Source organism: Myxine glutinosa, chromosome 2, assembly GCF_964187855.1.
Source record: "Myxine glutinosa chromosome 2, kmMyxGlut1.1, whole genome shotgun sequence".
In the NCBI taxonomy this organism is placed as follows: Eukaryota; Metazoa; Chordata; class Myxini; order Myxiniformes; family Myxinidae; genus Myxine; species Myxine glutinosa.
This window is the reverse complement of record NC_136262.1, coordinates 98,139,943-98,159,184: the sequence shown is the minus strand read 5'-3', so window position 1 is coordinate 98,159,184 and position 19,242 is coordinate 98,139,943. Positions and strand designations below refer to the sequence as shown.

The following is a 19,242-nucleotide window of genomic DNA, read 5'->3' as shown; positions in this document are numbered from 1 at the left end:
TATATATATGTATATATATATATATATATATATATATATATATATATATATATAATAACAAAATGACCCAGTTGAAAAGCTAATAATCTATTTACTTGGAACAAAATTTTTGTGTGTTTGAACAGAGACGCCCGTTTAAAAAAGCCCATTCCAGGAATGAACAATAAGTGGTCATGGGAACTTAATGCAGCGGTTCCAACGGGAACATTTATTATCGTACGACAGCAGGAAACCTTTAGAAGGGCACGGAAGGAGCACAAAATTATATACAGTAAAGGAATATTTCTCCAAGAAATATAAAAATATATAAACGTACATGGAAGGAGCACACAAATAACAACAACCACCACAACCACAACTGTTATAAAATATCCTTTTTCACTTCATCTTACATCCTCATTGACATTCACAGATACACATGCAATTTGTTTATGAAGTACAACTTGCTGTCTTTTGATGAAACGTGTCAGCGAAGCGACCAGTACACATGCCTCGTTTACGTTTAAACCGCAAGGATCTGGATTCGTTGTCTGGATGATCGAGAAGCAAAGTGGATTACCAAATCCCGTACTTGAAGTAATATCGCTTTATTTGGTTTCCGAGCATGTATAGCCATAAAATAAATTATATTTTCATATCTTGTTTTTGTCAAATCCTGTATATATTTACTCTGCTGTGCAACGTGCATGTGACTGTGACAGACCTGGAGAGAACGTATGGCCTTTCCATACAGTCATGTTTACGTTTTTCACAACTGCAGATAAACAAAAGCACACTTTGCTTGTAACGGGACCTCGGTTAAGAAGTGTCACCGATTAAAGGATCTTTGTTTTACCCGTTTTTGCTTTTTCCTTTCATGTGGAAAATGTTACACTGAATACTGAACAATTATGTGCTTTAATACAAGTCAAAAGCACAAAACTTGATTTCACTTTATCCTTCATGTCCTCCTTTTCTTCATTTCCTCATCGGGATCCTGGAAGCAAAACATAAATGTGTTTAGTGTTTACGTGGAAGGCGTCGTCACAAACTTCAGAACACGATTGCTATGATATCCAATTGATCAACCTCTCCCACACAGGAGAGCATTGGAGCTCGAAATGCTAAACCTGTAAAAATAAATACAGACTTGGCATTTAATATGGAATATTTTTTTTGTGGGGGTGAACTTACTTTTCAAGATGTCTTAGAACCAAAAGTTCATTGGAATTATGTTGAAATTATTCTAGATTTTGTTAATGTGACCTTTAAAAGAAACAAAAACCACATTTGACATTTCGAAACAAATAAATTGATCCTTGAAAGTGATGTAAACTGATATCGAACTCAATTCATGGACAGTACTGTGTTAAACTTCTGTACGTTTTCCAGAAGTATCTCTTTATTTTGCACATTAGCCAAATTTTTTTTTTTTTTAAACAAAAGTTAAATTACGACTGGGATTACGGACAGTAAAATTACAGTTCAGTACTTCGTGTAACCCCCACGAGCATTCAGGAGAGCACGTACACGTTGAGGCATGCTGTTCACGAGATTTGCCAAGGTTTGGACAGGAATCGCTTGCCATGCAGTGACAATAGTCTGCTGCAATTCACGCACAGAGGTCGGCTGCTGGTCCAAGTGGTCGATTTGACGCGTTAATTCTGCCCACAAGTTCTCTATCGGATTCATATCCGAGGACATGGCAGGCCACTCCATATGCTCTACACCACGGTCAGCAAGAAAGTGTTGGATCATGCGAGCACGATGAGGCCGTGCATTGTTATCTTGGAAGACAAAGTTTCCTCGAAAGGCTGCACGAGCAAATGGAAGCAATGTTTCTTCCAGAATGGCCCTGTACTTGAACTGGTTCAGGTTTCCATTCAGAAAAACCAGGTCAGTTTTGCCCCCTGCATGAAAATCAGCCCAAACGGTCACCCCACCACCACCAGCTTGGACTCTTGGCACTATACAATCTTTGTTGTGGGCTTCATGCACTTGTCTGCGCACTCGGACGCGGCCATCTTGACGATAGACCAGAAATCTAGACTCGTCACCGAAGATCACGTGATTCCAGTGTCCTGGCTGCCATTGACGGTGCTCTCTGGCCCACTGCAATCGGCGCTGGCGGTGTTGTCTGGTCAGGCATGGCTTTCTCAGGGGACGCCTGGCACGATAGCCTGCTTCAACCAGTCGTTGGTTGACTAGCCTTCTGGATACAGGCACATTTGTCAGTTGCTGCCACTCAGCCCTAAGCCGATTAGCTGACTTGGTACGGCCATTGCGGACTAACCGGTGCAGCTGGCGATCATCCCTCCTTGTGGTTCTGCGGGGACGTCCTGGCCTCGGTATTGGAGTAGGGACACCCCTCTGAGCATTTCGTTTCAGGATCTTTGACACCTGACCTTGAGTGATGCCATACTGCCGAGCAATAGCACACTGTTTCATGCCGTAATTTCGTAAAGCCACCACTCCATGACAAACATCATTGTCGAGTTGACGGACCATCTCCAGAGGAAGCGGCAATAACTTTTGGAGACGTGTAGCAGTTGTTTTCCACTAATACAGAACGCAACAACACTTGTATACCCGACTGTGAAGCCAATCATCAAATGCACCTGTCCGTACATTTTGCCACGCCACCTGTGATATAATCCTGTTGTTGACTTCTTGCTGCCACAGACAGTGACATGATTCTTTTAACAAATAAATCACTAAAGTGTAAAAGAAACTCACCAGATTGATATACTGAGTTAAGAAAGTAAACCCAAGTCAAGAAAAAATATATATTCCATATTAAATGCCAAGTCTGTAAATAAATAAATGAGAGCAGGGTACTTGCAAGGTGCAGTAAAAGGGTACTTGATGGAGGAGCGGGGAGGTAATGCCATGCAAAGGAAAACAGTCATCTCATTTTGCGTCAGATTCCACTTTTAGTTTGCAATCGGCAGCTCCTAGTGCAAGTTTGGCCCAATTTGCTAATGAATCAGCTGGCCCAGCCTGACATTTGGCTGGAGCTGCTTTGGGAAGGAATTTGGAATCTGTCCAGGGTGCCGGTGGTAACTCACCTACTCTTAATTTTTTTAAAAATGTACTCATTGATGCCACGCCCTGTCTGTGCATCACCATGGTGACAGTTTACAGTTGGGTCAATAGTCAAACCCACATGAGATAGCTCAAAGGCCATCTCTGTGCCATCTTGCCAGGACTTTGCTATCATATCTATGTCGTGGAATCAACATGGCAGCACTGGGCCAAACGTTAACACCTTCGAGTCATCGACCTTCAATAATCCCATTCATCCTTTCAACAGAAACTGTACCTTTCCTTGTCGAATAAGATTTTTCCGCTTGTTGATTTCTCTCTTCTCTCCAAAATCGGTCTCCTCAAGTTTCTGGATATGTTCAGGAAAAGCTCTTGTCAATGACAGGTGTTAAAAGTGCTTCCAAACTTAAGTCCACAAATTGACTTTTGTGCCAAATTTGAAGGTTTTTCAAAATTGCTTCAAGTCTGATGGAAAAATACACTTAAATGGCAGTTTTACATTTAAGGTTTGTACTATCCCCTCCAAAAGGACTTTGCAATGGTTTAAACAAAATGTACAAAGGATTCTGCACTTGTACTTACAATTTCACATTCCCTCCTCGCTACATTTACTTGCGTCGCAATCTTCAAAACTTCTTTCTCTGAAGTGGGATATTCCTTCAATTTGGTGTCTGGTGAAACAAATAAAAAACGTTTTTGAAAAGCAGCACACACAGTACAAACCCTTTAAAAACACACGCCGAGTAAACGGACCCGCCGTCATTCATTGTACTGTATGCACACGCTCTGTGTCAGTCAGCACTGTATACTCCGCATTGGTCTCGGTCTCCGTCTCCCTCTCACAGTACTGTATTGTATTTCCATGAATGTTTTAGTCCCATAATTTAAAGGAACAAAAATGTCTACAAAGAGGTCTGCAAGGATTAGTACTGGAAACCTGACACGAATATCAAGGAAAAGCCTTACTTTGGATGTGAAAATGCAAGCGATAAAGCGAATTGAGGAGGGCGAGCGTCAGGTGGAAGTGGGTCGTGCATTAGACTTTGCTACATCGACCATTATAACAACTAGAAGCACCTGCTCCCTAGAGGAGCGGTCAGTGTGGTTGTTTTAACATCCTTATTCAAACATGTAATTCAAAATAACTTTCGCTGTGCAATTCAAAATACCTCACTGCATTGGAAAACGTGGGAGCCTTGGAATACCCTCTCCCGTGTGGTGGCGCTACATGATACACATTTACACAGACAATTTGTGTCCCACACACCAGTATTTGTTTGAATATAGTAACCATTACCCGTCTAATCATGACTCAATTATGACATGTGAACCTGCAGGATACTTGTGACATACAAGCTTCCTTTCTATGGATGGAGGAAAGAAATGAAACTGTATGGCCTTTGACAACAACACAGATGTAGACAGACAAAGGCTGACGAGACGATACAGATTTATAAAACAATGAATAATCTGTAACTTGGAAATAATGCACATTTGAGGTATAAAATCAATTTTATAGTTAAATTAGATTACATTTTATGGTTAAATCAGACAACTTTGTTAAACAATGCTGAAGGCGAGTTTGGCACTTGTTGAGCCCGTAGGCCCTGCAGCGTATATCAAACCACAGGCGGTGCGGGCAAACACACTCAGGAATGGGCATGGATAGCTTTGACATCCACAACCAAGGTACAAAATCAACTTAAATGGTTAAATTAGTCAATTTTGTCAAACTGTGCATAAGGCTGCTTGAGGCACAATATAAAAGTTGGTCTGCGTACAGACTGACGCACTCACACAGACGGGAGGGGGTTTATAAAAACATTGCAGAATCTTCCTCATCATACAGTTTGCATAAATCATCGATATCTCTCATGTCCTTATCCTGTAGGTAATACATGCATGTATATGCCTGAGATCACTGATACAAAATGCACAGAAGAACCTGACGGGTGGAACATAAGAATATCAAGTTTCAGGTGAAAAGCAAGACTCACTGATTTTCTCTTCGATAACTTGCACCAGGTGGATGTCATACTGCGTGACGATGGTAATAGCCATCCCTTTTCTACCTGTAAATGAAAAACAAATCTAATTTCACCGTTCAGTATGGTGACCATCTCATACACACTCCCCATACGAAAACAGCTGCATTTTAACAGGAATAACAGGCAGTCCCCGGTTTAAGAACACAATGTGTTCTTCAAAATGTGTTTGTAAGCTGGATGTTCGTAAACCGGAACAATAATTCCCCTTTAAATACATGTAATACGTGATCAATTGGTTCCTGAACGCAAATTAAACCCTTTTTTAAACATAAAAATTTCATTAAATCTGCTTTACAATCAAAATGAACGAGAATGCATCTGAAAAATGCAAAGGCCACCCGCATCCGCTTTGTATTCAGGCTTCTTCTTCCATATGCTAAACATCACAGAAATAGCTAAAATAAAATAAAATGACGATTTTCGACGATCTGGACCTTTGATCTTTTGATCAAAACAACCCAAAAAACAATGGGCTAGCTTTTGATTGGTGAACCAATTCAGTGACCTAATAAAGGGGGCCAGGCTAATAAAGTGATGCTATAAATACATACAGTAATACAAAAGACTAAAAACGTTGTTAGGGATCGAATGATATTAAACTTATGATCTGAGCCAATGTTGTAACTCTGATTCTTACAACAATTAATATCATTCGATCCCTAACAATACCTGTAAAGAGAACCAGCGAACATCATATCAATATTCAGTATACATCGGAACTAGTAATGTTTACAAATGAGTACAAGCAAGCAAGCCGTAACAAAGTGGCGGTACGTACCATCTAGTTATGCACAAGCATTAAATATAACCACCTTTAGAGGCCATTTTTCCCCGCAAAGCGGGGGTTGGCCTTTTTCGGGAACCGTGGTTGTTGTTGTTTTTTGGTCCCCTTTTTGAAGCAGCAGCATTGCTCAGCTAGCCAGCCCGGCAAAGGTCGAACAGCACCAGAACGACGCGAGTAACGAAGCAGCAGCTTTATGCACCAGCATTGCATACAGTTAATGTCTCAGGTATGATCATAGCGCTGAATGTCTGAGTTCTTATAATGGCTGCGCAGCGGGCAAAAGACGCATGACACCTGGGTTCAGACGTTAGACAGAATTTCATGACATTCTCCCCAGCGTTAAATCTACACTACCCCTAGGGGTGAAAGCAAGTGGGATAGCAGCATAGGAACTCAGGTAGTAAAAGAGTACATAGAGCAGCAAGTCATGTCAGTCTCAGCCGTAGCGATCGGGGCGTCGAATATCTCTTCCGGCACGTGTTCGGTAAGCGTCGGGAGCTTCAACTGCGAGACCAAAGTCCCCCACGTCGGAATAACCGCCCATCTCGGGAGACGGCGGCGGCGGCTCAGGGCCGACCGGATCGGGCGTGTGCGGGAGCAGAGCCGACGGTGAATTCCCCATCAACGGGTCCCCCTGGCCGAGTTCCGGCTGAACGGTATCCCCGCACGGAGCAAGATGACGAACCGAGACTGTAGACTCGCATCCATTTGGCAGCAGCACTCGAGTGTGCTCGGGATTGGCTTGGAGAATGTGAACCTTGTCGACAAGCGGGTCATATTTACTTTGACGAACAGCGAGTTTGAGGAAAGCCGGTCCGGGCTCAGCTAGCCAGCCCGGCAAAGGTCGAACAGCACCAGAACGACGCGAGTAACGAAACAGACGGTCGTAGGAGTTTGATTAGTAGCTGTGCATAATAAAGTCCTGATCGAGTTTAACGAGCACCATCCATCCAGGTCCATCGGTCCAGTCCTAGTCCTTGAGACTTAAGGCCCAGAGTAATGGCCTTCCATATAATGCCATTAAATCTTTCCACCTGACCGTTCCCCTGAGGCCTGTACGGGGTAGTATAGCTTAAAGCTATATTGCGCTGGAGCAAAAAGGTCCTCACATCCTGGGACAGAAACACAGCACCTCGATCGGTGTGTACGTAAGCCGGATTCCCGAACATGGAGAACAAAATCTGCAGACACCGGATAACCGTCGCAGCGGACATATTGCACGGGAAAGCAAAAGGGAATCTGGAGAACTCATCAACTATCGTGAGGAGATAGCGAGAGCTATCCGAGGCCGGTAGGCTAGGAATAGCAGGGAGACACGAAGCTGGTAAAGGCCCTTTAAAGTCCATTGCCAATCTCTCCCAATGCTGGTGCATAACTAGATGGTACGTACCGTCACTTTGTTACGGCTTGCTTGCTTGTACTCATTTGTAAACTTACAACAATTAATATCATTCGGCTCTTGTCTTGATCGACAACGCTGACTCATAAGCTGATTCGCGTCCCGATCTTCGGAGCGGATCCACAAGCATCGGACTCGGCTGCCCAGCTTTAGCACTGGCTTCGACTGCTGACGAGTTACCTGGGAGCCCAAGCTGATCTCACGGATGAGACAAAGCTCGCAGTGCTTAACTCTCGCGTGTCCCATTCTGTCTATCAGTACATTTCTCAGTGCGTCACGTACGATACTGCTGAAGCGGAACTACGCCGAATCTACATCAAGACTCGAAGCGCGGTCTACACCCGGTACCTGCTCTCCTCACGACGGCAGGACCCTTCGGAATCCATCGATCACTTCGTTCAGGATCTCCGCCGTTTAGCGAAGGACTGTACAGGTGAACCTAGATCCCATGAACAAGTCTGTGATGATTTAATGAGAGATGCATTTGTTTCCGGGGTATACTCACGCGCTGTTCGTCAAAGTAAATATGACCCGCTTGTCGACAAGGTTCACATTCTCCAAGCCAATCGCGAGCATGCTCGAGTGCTGTAAGATTGTTGTACGCTTGATTGTTGTAAGAATCAGAGTTACAACACGAACAAACAACCATTGGCTAGCAACCATTGTGCAGGTTTTATGAGCCTAATGGCATCCTCGTGAGTTGAATTTCCTTAGAAGAGAACTATTATTAATTATTATTGTCCCTCAAGCTTAGCTTTCAATTGGACGAACACTTGAATTCTCGTGGAAATACCGAAATAAATAAAAAATGGCAATAAATCAATGGATTGATGGGAATATTTAATTAAAAACAGAAGGCTAAACTGTTCACATCAAACCACGTGTGTTGGTCGTCTTGCTGACCTGCCCGTGCTGTGCGACCCACACGGTGGATATATGTTTTCGGCAGATTTGGAGTGTTGTGGTTAATCACCACCTGTACAACAGGAATATCCAGGCCTCTGGAAAACATTGCATACAAAAGTGAAAACTATATTTTCCTAACTGGCTCACAACATTACCGTATTAGTATTGGAATGAAGGAGAAAAAAAATTCCCACTGAAAACAACAACTATGTTATAATGACATTAATACCTCGCTGCCACGTCTGTAGCAATAAGGATTTTGAAGATACTGGACTTGAATTTTGCCAGCGTGGCGAGACGTTGTTGCTGTAGAGAAAGAGAGACTGGGATGAGAGGAGGAAAAATACAGGGACAGAAACAGACAGGAGCTGGCAATAGAGACAGCGAAGAGAACGAAGGGGGGGGGGGGAGTGGGAGAGAGAGGGGATGAAGAGAGGGAGGGGACAAAGAGAGGGAGGGGACAAAGAGAGGGAGGGGACAAAGAGAGGGAGGGGACAAAGAGAGGGAGGGGGCAAAGAGAGGGAGGGGGCAAAGAGAGGGAGGGGGCAAAGAGAGGGAGGGGACAAAGAGAGGGAGGGGACAAAGAGAGGGAGGGGACAAAGAGAGGGAGGGGACAAAGAGAGGGAGGGGACAAAGAGAGGGAGGGGACAAAGAGAGGGAGGGGACAAAGAGAGGGAGGGGACAAAGAGAGGGAGGGGACAAAGAGAAGGAGGGGACAAAGAGAAGGAGGGGACAAAGAGAGGGAGGGGACAAAGAGAGGGAGGGGACAAAGAGAGGGAGGGGACAAAGAGAGGGAGGGGACAAAGAGAGGGACGGGGACAAAGAGAGGGAGGAGACAAAGAGAGGGAGGAGACAAAGAGAGGGAGGGGACAAAGAGAGGAAGGGGACAAAGAGAGGGAGGGGACAAAGAGAGGGAGGGGACAAAGAGAGGGAGGGGACAAAGAGAGGGAGGGGACAAAGAGAGGGAGGGGACAAAGAGAGGGAGGGGACAAAGAGAGGGAGGGGACAAAGAGAGGGAGGGGACAAAGAGAGGGAGAGGACGAAGAGAGGGAGAAGACGAAGAGAGGGAGAAGACGAAGAGAGGGAGAGGACAAAGAGGCCAAAAGAGGTAGAGGGAGAGGACAACGAGAGGGAGAGAGAGAACAATGAGGAAGAACAGCGACAGATAAAGAATTGGGGACAATAGATGTGCACATACAGGGACAGCAGACATGCAGACATGCACACACAGGGACAGCAGAAGTGTATGCAAAGGGACAACAGACGTACATGCTCAGGGCCAACAGACGTACATGCTCAGAGCCAACAGACGCGCACACACGGGGACAACAGACGCATACTCAGAGACAACAGATGCACACGGACAACAGACGCGCACACACGGAGACAACAGACGCGCACACACGGAGACAGCAGACGCTCACTCACGGGGCCAGCAGATGTGCACAAGGATAACAGATGTGCACGCGTGGAGACAGAGACCCAGAGCTAACCTCAATGCATCCTTAAAAGGAAATCAAATAATTTGCACAGAGATGAACATATTAAACAATGAAAGTAAACTAATTCTAAATGTTCCTCACCTGGTGCATTAGAGAATGTAACGCTACGCTTGGAAAATTCATCTTGCGTAACATCATATTCAAAATTTGGCATTTCCTGCAGGCAAGTATAGTGTAGGCGTGACAAATGCGCACATTTGTAGTTTGCCAACTTTGTAATCCTGCAGAGGTCAACTCCGATCCACAGTGCACACATTGCTACTTTCATTGCACATACTTGCACGTGTTGGTGAACACGATGACAGGCCAATCTTCATGCTCGTCCTGAAGTCTTTGGATGAGATGCACCAGATACGCATCCTTTACCTGGTCTGGTACAAGGATGTACCGCTGGTCGAGCTCATCCACCGTACGCACACTGCAACAACAACCTTTTAGTATTGAACATGCAAATGTAAAACTAATGGATGTCCCAAATGACTAAAATAAATTGTTAAAACAATCAGAGGGCACAACCCTCATCCCAGAATAAGGACAATAATGATGAAAAACTGCCCAGAGTTGCTCCTTACGGTTCCTTTGACTCCCAGAAGAAAGGTTTGTTGAGTGTCAGGTCACGCAGTTCATTCAATGTATCCGTGAGTGTGGCGCTGAAGAGTAGCGTCTGTCGCTGTGCAGGAATTGCTTTGAAGATCTCCTGCAGGTCCTCAGAAAAATCGGTGTCTCCTTCTTCCAACAGACGATCCGCCTCATCGAGCACCTGGGAAGCGATTGCAGTAAAGGATGGCAATTCCGATATCAAAGCACGAGGATAAATGACCTGCCGCAAAGACAGTGAAGAACACGAACCAGGAATTTGATGTTCTTCAGACTGAAGGAGCTGTCGCTACGAAGATGGTCAGCCAGCCGCCCAGGGGTAGCAATGACCACATGAGGTTTCCGAGAAAGCTTCAGGGCTTGTTGTACTATGTCTGCAAAGGGGTCGCAAATGAAACTATTAAACCAACAACCATCACTTAATCGTCTTAATGTGAAGGGCAATAATTAATAAATAAGGTTTTCATGTAACTGTGCTGCTGAAATAAGGTTTATACAAAAAGTGGCAAAAACAGGTCCTATAAGTGAAGGACATCCTAAACTACCTCGAAAATCATCTTCAAGTTGGACAATGTGCAGAATATGCAAAATGGTACATACTCATCCCTCCAATGATGACAGCATCTTTCACTCCCAGCGGTTTACCCAAGACACAGAATTGCTCGGCGATCTGACAAGCCAATTCTCTGGGGTTGGGGGAGAGGGATTGGGGAAACCATGGGGTGGAATATATATTTTCAACACCGAGTACACGACATAAAGATGCTGGAGATTGTGTTATCATAAAAAAAAAAAATCAGCAACTTGTAAGTCTGCAGTAAATGGTCACAAACGGAATTAATGCACACCTGGTAGGAGTCAGGACCAAGCAGAAGATTCCGTAAGGATCTTCAGCTAACTTCTGTAGAATGGGAAGAACAAATGCCAGAGTCTTGCCACTGCCAGTTTTAGCACATCCAAGGCAGTCCTGACCTTAAAAACAAAAAAAAGATTTGAGAACATGAGAACTTGCACCACTGTCAATGGTTCCTCCTGTTCATCCAAAATATAACAGAAACCAGTAGGTACATCTAGAATAGTTGGTAGTGGTAGTACCGTAGCCTTGTACAATGTCCTGCCTACCAGAATGAAATGAACCCTCCTGATTGGGAAGACCTTTTTGACATGCAGACGATCACACGAGACAACACAGCACTGTTAGATATGACAAACACACAGCCACTGAGCTTGGCGGAAGTGATGTCACTTCCTGGGGCACTCTCGGTACCAGTGATGCCACAAAAATGGCGCAGCTTTTCTCACGACACGAGGCAGGGCATTTTCTAAGGAGGAATTTCCTCCTCCCCATAGATGCCAACATATGGTTGTTTGTCCCTGTCTTTTCCTTTAAAATTCTGAGCGTCAAGCAAGGAAGCAGCGCGTATCATTTTAAAAGTCTTTGTTACGACTCGGCCAGGGTTTGAACCGCCAACCGCCCAGACTCAGAGTGGGACACTCTAACGATTACAACACCAAATCTGAACAACTTTCATATAAAATTCATCATTTTCCTCCCAAACTCTTCTTCCCGAGCTCCAAACTGTATGTTCCCAGAAGTTTTTGATGGCGTTCCCATCAGACCACTGTGGTGCCCAGGAAAGAAGCCGCAACCGAATCCATCTCTTTTGCAGTATGGAGCACAGTGTAGGAAGATGGTGTCATGTCATACATTCAGAATGCCCGCTATCTGGAAGAAGAATGGGCATCAGCTTGTGCCTGGCCACGATAGAATCCTGACATGAACATGATTGAACGCGAGTCGTGGAAAAGCCGAGCATTGCCAAGTAATATGCAAGAGCCGTGCCAGAGATTTTGTACGAGAGCACAATGGAGAAGGTGGTGAGAGGGAGACCCCTCACTGTTGGGATCAAGGTGAGAAGGAAGGAGAAGGATGAGCAGCAGGATCCGAAACAGAATCTACTTGACGTTTGGTGAAATCTGGATCATACGAGATATCATCGATTCGATGCCTTAACGGGTAGAAAGATGACGCACACTGTAAGAGTGTGTGTGTGTGTGTGTGTGTGTGTGTGTGTGTGGTGTTTATACACTGTCTATCTCTCCCCCTATCTCTCCTCCTCCAACGCTCCCTGCCCCCACTCTTCCCCTCCCCTCTCCCCATCCCATTCCCATTCCCCACACCTCCTCCTCCTTCCCCCTTATCTCCCCTCTCTCCCTTCCCCTGTCCCTCTGTCCTCCCTTTCCCCTTTCTTCCCCTCCCCCCCCAAACCCATTTCCCCCCTCTCCCCACCCCCCCAACTCCCTTTTCCCCCCTGTCCCTCTCTCCTCCCTTTCCCCCTTCTTCCTCCTTTCCCATCCACTCCCCCAACTCTATCTCCCCCCCCTCTCCCCCGGGCACTTCATATATTCCATTTGAATGTGCCCGTATCTCAAGTTGTTAAAGTTTGTATTATATTTCGACAGGCAGCGCAGGAAAGCAGGAATGATTTTGGCAGAGGCAGGTGAGTATTGTCGCGCAACTCCGGTTAACACCAGAGTCGCGGATGGCCTAAACGGTCTTATTCGGAGGCAACTACCCAAACACGGATTTGGCTATGGCCGCGCGGGAGGAAGAAGGAAAATGGAGGCTGCGGCGAAAGCACTTAACTGCAGCGTGCCGGCGTAGCTCCGGTCCTGTAAGGGGCAATCAACTCAAGCGGGCACAGGTTTGAATGGGAAAGGACAAATAATACAAGGGTTTATATTATAATAAAGGCAAGGACAGGAAAATACGCCCCGATAATAAAACAAGGTAACTAAATTGGGATCCCACACACCTACAGATTTCAGAAACGAGCCGAGGGGATATGAATTAATAAAAAGAACACGTTCGTCATGTAGTGTACGTGGCGTGCGGTCTTATCTGTCTTGTCCGTCCAATCTCCGCTGCACACCACGAGATCCCTTGCTCCAGCGCCCCAGCACCGCGAAGGCCCGGGCCAGCGCCCACTCCAGGCTCCTCGTCGACCCCCATGAGGTCCGTGCACCAAAGGTTCAACGCAGGGCTGCACGAAACAAGCGAACTCCACTCGGGCTCGGACTCACAAGCCAACTCTGAACTCAACCAGGGCCAGGACTCTCTCAACTCGGGATCGCACCGGGACTGCCAGGGCCAGGAATCTGCCAGGAATGCCAACTAACTGCGCGCCGTCCTGCCACGTCTCAAAACCAACTCCAATCTCTTCTCTCAAACGAACTGCCCTCTCAACTCTCGAAAATGGCGTTCGGCGCTCGTTAATATCTGCCGGCCCGTGACGTCAGCCTCGGTGGGCTGCCAACCAATCAGTCTCCTCCACCGACTCGCCCAGGTGCACGCCCACTGCGTCACTCACTCCCGCTCCTTGCGTCATAGCACGTGCTATTCGAGGTGGATAGGCCTGTCGGAAGTGTAAGTGGCGGCGGCCATTCGGTGGTGTCCGGGTCTGGTTTCTTCCTATGTCATGTCAGGGGGGAAAGGCGTTATTTAGTGTTGGAAAGGATCCGTCGGAATGTCTATGTGGTGTGCGGTGCCAAAATGGACAAAGGTTTGGCTAACCATGTGAGGACACACTGGGGCACTACTCCTTTATCCCTACACTACTTATCACTCGAACCTCCTGGTAGATTCACAAGTATACATCTTAACCGACAAAACGCCGACACATGAACTTATTACAAGGTAGTGTTCCTTAACGCGACACCTCAAAGCATGTTACCTACGCAGCTCTATCTGCTCTACATATCACTACCCACCAGACATAACAGTATACAGTAGGTGTAATCGAGGGAGCAGTATGAGGAGCACGTTGTAGTGCTGCTTACAGTTACAGTATGAGGAGCACGGTGTAGTGGTGCTTACAGTATGAGGAGCACGTTGTAGTGGTGCTTACAGTATGAGGAACACATTGTAGTGGTGCGTACAGTATAAAGAGCACATTGTGGTGGTGCGTCCAGTATGAGGAGCACATTGTAGTGGTGCTTACAATACAAGGGGCACGTTGTAGTGGTGCTTACAGTATGAGGAGCACGTTGTAGTGGTGCTTACAGTATGAGGAACCTGATGTTGGTGTTATACAAAAATCGAACCTTGTGACGTTTTGCTAATGGTGGTGACTACACAATACGTTTCACTGGTTAAAAATGAACTACACGAGACGAGTTCACAGCAGCAGGGAGATTTCGGTCTCTCACAGAAAGTAGACCCCGCCCGGGTACCCGCGGTCGCAACATCGCATTCCGAGCTGCAAAGCACTGGTGTCGAGACCGTTTGGGTTATTGCATGACGGTGGTTGTAATGGGATTGTGGTGGTTGCAATAGGATCGTGGTGGTTGTAATGGGACCGTGGTGGTTGCAATGGGATCGTGGTGGTTGCAATGGGATCGTGGTGGTTGCAATGGGATCGTGGTGGTTGCAATGGGATCGTGGTGGTTGCAATGGGATCGTGGTGGTTGCAATGGGATCGTGGTGGTTGCAATGGGATCGTGGTGGTTGCAATGGGATCGTGGTGGTTGCAATGGGACCGTGGTGGTTATAATGGGACCGTGGTGGTTGAAATGGGACCGTGGTGGTTGCAATGGGACCGTGGTGGTTGCAATGGGATCGTGGTGGTTGCAATGAGATTGTGGTGTTGGTAATGGGATCGTGGTAGTTGTAATGGGATCGTGGTGGTTGTAATGGAATCCATTGTGGTTGCAATGGGACCGTGGTGGTTGCAATGGGACCGTGGTGGTTGAAATGAGACCGTGGTGGTTGCAATGGGACCGTGGTGGTTGCAATGGAACCGTGGTGGTTGCAATGGGACCGTGGTGGTTGCAATGGGATCGTGGTGGTTGCAATGGGATCGTGGTGGTTGCAATGGGATCGTGGTGGTTGCAATGAGATTGTGGTGTTGGTAATGGGATCGTGGTAGTTGTAACGGAATCGTTGTGGTTGCAATGGGACCGTGGTGGTTGCAATGGGACCGTGGTGGTTGCAATGGGACCGTGGTGGTTGAAATGAGACCGTGGTGGTTGCAATGGGATCGTGGTGGTTGTCATGGGATCGTGGTAGTTGTAATGGGATCGAGGCTGTTGTAATGGGATCGTGGTGGTTGTCATGGGATCGTGGTGGTTGTAATGGGATCGTGGTGGTTGTCATGGGATCGTGGTAGTCGTAATGGGATCGAGGCTGTTGTAATGGGATCGTGGTAGTTGTAATGGGGTCGTGGTCGTTGCAATGGGATCGTGGTGGTTGCAATGGGACCGTGGTGGTTGCAATGGGACCGTGGTGGTTGCAATGGGATTGCGGTGGTTGCAATTGGATCGTGGTGGTTGCAATGGGATCGTGGTGGTTGCAATGGGATATTGGTGGTTATAATGGGACTGTGGTGGTTATAATGGGACCGTGGTGGTTGAAATGGGACCGTGGTGGTTGCAATGGGACCGTGGTGGTTGCAATGGGACTGTGGTGGTTGCAATGGGATCGTGGTGGTTGCAATGGGATCGTGGTGGTTGCAATGGGATCGTGGTGGTTGCAATGAGATTGTGGTGTTGGTAATGGGATCGTGGTAGTTGTAACGGAATCGTTGTGGTTGCAATGGGACCGTGGTGGTTGCAATGGGACCGTGGTGGTTGCAATGGGACCGTGGTGGTTGAAATGAGACCGTGGTGGTTGCAATGGGATCGTGATGGTTGTCATGGGATCGTGGTAGTTGTAATGGGATCGAGGCTGTTGTAATGGGATCGTGGTGGTTGTCATGGGGTCGTGGTGGTTGTAATGGGATCGTGGTGGTTGTCATGGGATCGTGGTAGTCGTAATGGGATCGAGGCTGTTGTAATGGGATCGTGGTAGTTGTAATGGGGTCGTGGTCGTTGCAATGGGATCGTGGTGGCTGCAATGGGATCGTGGTGGTTGTAATGGGATTGTGGTTGTGTATCAAGACAAATTACCTCTTAAAATAGCCGGGATGCAGTTCTCCTGAACAGAAGTGGGTTTACCGATGCCCATCTGCGCACACTGCCTGACCAACCAACCTTCCACACCCAACAAGCTGAACCCCGCCATGACACGTGTGCGCAAGTGAAGTGGGTGGGCTCGGGGCTCGGGCTGTGGCCTGTGGGCAGTGGGATGGGAGCCAACAGGAAGCGTGACGTAAGGCGGAAGTGGACCTTTCATTGGCTAACGTCAACCGAGACGTGTTTCGAACTTTGACCCGAATTATCTTAAATTCTGGACTTAAAGTTCGCCTTATGCCACCAACTCTTAAATTTCATTGTTTTATTATTTTCCCGCCTGTATTTCACTTTTTAACTCGCCAGGGTCTGGCTTTATCTCATTCGCATGAACGACTCAGGTAACTGTTTCTTTCATTGGTTGGTACTGGGCACGTGACGTGAGTGCAACTTTAGGGGCGGAGCGTGGCGGTTCAACACGAGCGAAGGAATAAAAATTACGTTAATCGGAATGGAATATTTATTTCATTGCAAAGAAATACTGCTCCTGAAACTGTCCTGTGCAGAGGCTCTTTTTATCATTTTCAAAGAAAAAAAGGTTTTTACATTAAAAAAAAAAAATATTATTTTCATTAAAAACTAGAGCAATGCGACTGTGTTGCCAATATGCCTCCGCGTCGTCCCTGCGCGTGATATTGGGTAGATGCCCTCATTCACTGTCCTAAAAAAAACATGTTTGATTTAAATCTTTTCAGCTGTTTTCAAGTATCCCATGTTGTTACTACACATGACAGGTTTCACATCGATACGTGAAGTTGTTTCGGAGAAGGGATGTTTTTAAATATCGGCTTTCAAGCTAATATGGCTGCCAAACCACGTGATATATGACATGGAAAATGTACACTCTGCATATGTATGGGTATGGGATCACGTTTGTGAAGTTTCGTGTTGATCGGATAAGGTTTGTTTTTCTGGCCAAGATGGCTGCCAAATCTCGTGACCTACGTCATCATTTTCAAACTATATGCTACAATGGTGTTAGATGACATTTGTAAAATTTCGCATTGATAGGGTAAGAGGTTTCAGAGATATAATTATAGCAAAATTGATAGGATGTTTGAAACCTATTAATTTAATATTTTCCTTCAATCCAATATGGCTGCCACACCATGTGACCAATGATGTTTTCGTGATCAACTTTTAATTGCCATTCCTAGTCAATGACACACGTAAAGTTTCGAGTCAATCAATTTGGTGGTATGGGAGAAAATGTTTTTAAAAAATGTTTTAGGTTAAATCCAATATGGCTTCCAGACCATGTGACCTATGATGTCATAAATTTAATATTTCAATACAAATGGGTCATATATCATATGCGTGCAATTTTAGATTTTTAGGATAAGCCATTCGATTAAAACATTTATGGCTGGTATACCACTTCACCTATGATGTCATTATCAAGCGTTTGTTCCCCATTGGGAGTAATTGACAATGTGCCAAGTTTCAATTTTTTCCATTCAGCAGGTTTCCGAGAAATATTCTTTAAATTATTTGCGTTTAATCCAAGATGGCTGCCATACCACGTGACCTATGACATCACAATTAACACAGAAACATTCTGCATGGGTGTCGCTCCTACCCTGAAAGTTTTGTCGCAATCGGATATGTGGTTGCTGAGAAAAACGACGTTTAACCTGTACGGACGGATGTACGGACGGATGTACGGACGGACGGACGGACGGACGGACAACCCAAAACCATAATGCCTCCGGTCACTTTAGTTTTTCTTTATCGTGTCATTTTTTTTTCTTTCGTCACTTTTTCGTGAATTTTTGGCTTTGGTTTTCACGTGACTTTTGGGGTCACTTTTTCGGGTTTGGAGGCATAAAAACACTCAAAGTGCCAAAGGTTTGCATAAATAGAGTTCGCAAGAATATCCAAACTTACACCTACAAAGTTTAGTCCAGCCATTTTACAGTTTCACGGGACAAAACTGGCACAAAAGAATTTTTTCTTGATTTGTTTACTGTTCATCACCACTAAAAAACATTAAAAGTCCCAGTCCAGGAAAATTTGGGAAAGTTGTAAAAACGCGTTTTTCCTTTTTCCTTTCATTTGAGGTCATATCGGCCATTGTTGAATGCATAATATGTCCAGATTTCAGCCCTTGGTGTGGCCAGAAACCTCATTTTAGTGTCCATTATCATATTTTATGGCGATCAGAATGAAATGGAAGTATAAATTATGTCCTGTGCCATGTAAGTCATTTTGAAGAGTTTGTCATGAAATTATACATCATAATGATGTTTCCGTAACTATTGCAGATGGAAACATGATTTTGGTCTTCCAGCAGTTGGTGGTTGCAGCCAAGGCATCTATCTGATAATGCTGCAGATATGTTTAAGTTTGTACTATGGAACTAACCATGTGCTCTGTTTGATGAATCTCTAATTGATGAAATCAGGTGTTGCGGATGTCATTCGGTCTAAATTAAATGAAGCTGGTCAGGGAGCATCAACCAATGAAGTACAATATGTAATAGATGGAGGGCCCTGCTCCACCAGATACCGGAGGCCTCCTGGATCACCAACCTATAGGGAAGTGTGCCTAACCAATGCTGAGTATGTGCCACGGAAATATGGCCAAGCAATTGTTGCGGTTTTGCCATAAAGGCAAACCCCCTTTAGTTAATTGCACGACAACATGTAGCCTGCAGTAGATAGTTATTTCTTATTGAATGTAAAGATTAGCCCTTTCCCATTGTGTAGTAATCAAGACCATTATGCGTTGAGAGTAGGCAGGATTTCAAACCTTCGTGTGGTTGAAAGAAGACATTACTAATGAGCAGGAAGGCGTGGCCAAAAGAACAGGCCCACGTGACCAATGACGGGTCGGGAACACGTCACCAGCAAGTGACCAATGGGGTGTGAAATCTCCCCGAATGAAAGGGGGAAGGAGGACTGAAACCTTCATTGGGGGAGGGGGGATTGAAGGCCAGCACGTGACCAACCTCAGCCAATGCGAGGCTGTGGA

The 19,242-nt window shown here is 45.8% G+C and overlaps 1 protein-coding gene across 1 annotated transcript; it reads right to left on the bottom strand.

Annotated features, from left to right (window-relative positions):
* Positions 1-185: 185 nt before the first annotated feature.
* DDX49 (DEAD-box helicase 49) lies at positions 186-16,431 on the bottom strand. The gene is made up of 13 exons (XM_068100161.2): positions 16,207-16,431; positions 11,109-11,232; positions 10,861-10,946; positions 10,513-10,634; positions 10,236-10,423; positions 9,941-10,081; positions 9,745-9,820; positions 8,391-8,467; positions 8,159-8,256; positions 5,022-5,096; positions 3,607-3,695; positions 3,302-3,373; positions 186-976 (listed from the first exon to the last, which is right to left on the bottom strand). The coding sequence occupies exons 1-13, from the start codon at positions 16,319-16,321 to the stop codon at positions 941-943; spliced, it is 1,299 nt and encodes a 432-aa protein (XP_067956262.1). The 5' UTR covers positions 16,322-16,431; the 3' UTR covers positions 186-940.
* Between the last annotated feature and the right edge of the window lie 2,811 nt (positions 16,432-19,242).

Coding starts and splice junctions, on each gene's coding strand:
- DDX49 (XM_068100161.2), bottom strand. CDS start 16,321: ATGGCGGGGTTCAGCTTGTTGGGTGTGGAAGGTTGGTTGGTCAGGCAG. Junction 11,233..16,206: donor CATCCCGGCTATTTTAAGAG/GTAATTTGTCTT, acceptor TTTGTTTTTAAG/GTCAGGACTGCCTTGGATGT. Junction 3,696..5,021: donor AGTTATCGAAGAGAAAATCA/GTGAGTCTTGCT, acceptor TTGTTTCACCAG/ACACCAAATTGAAGGAATAT.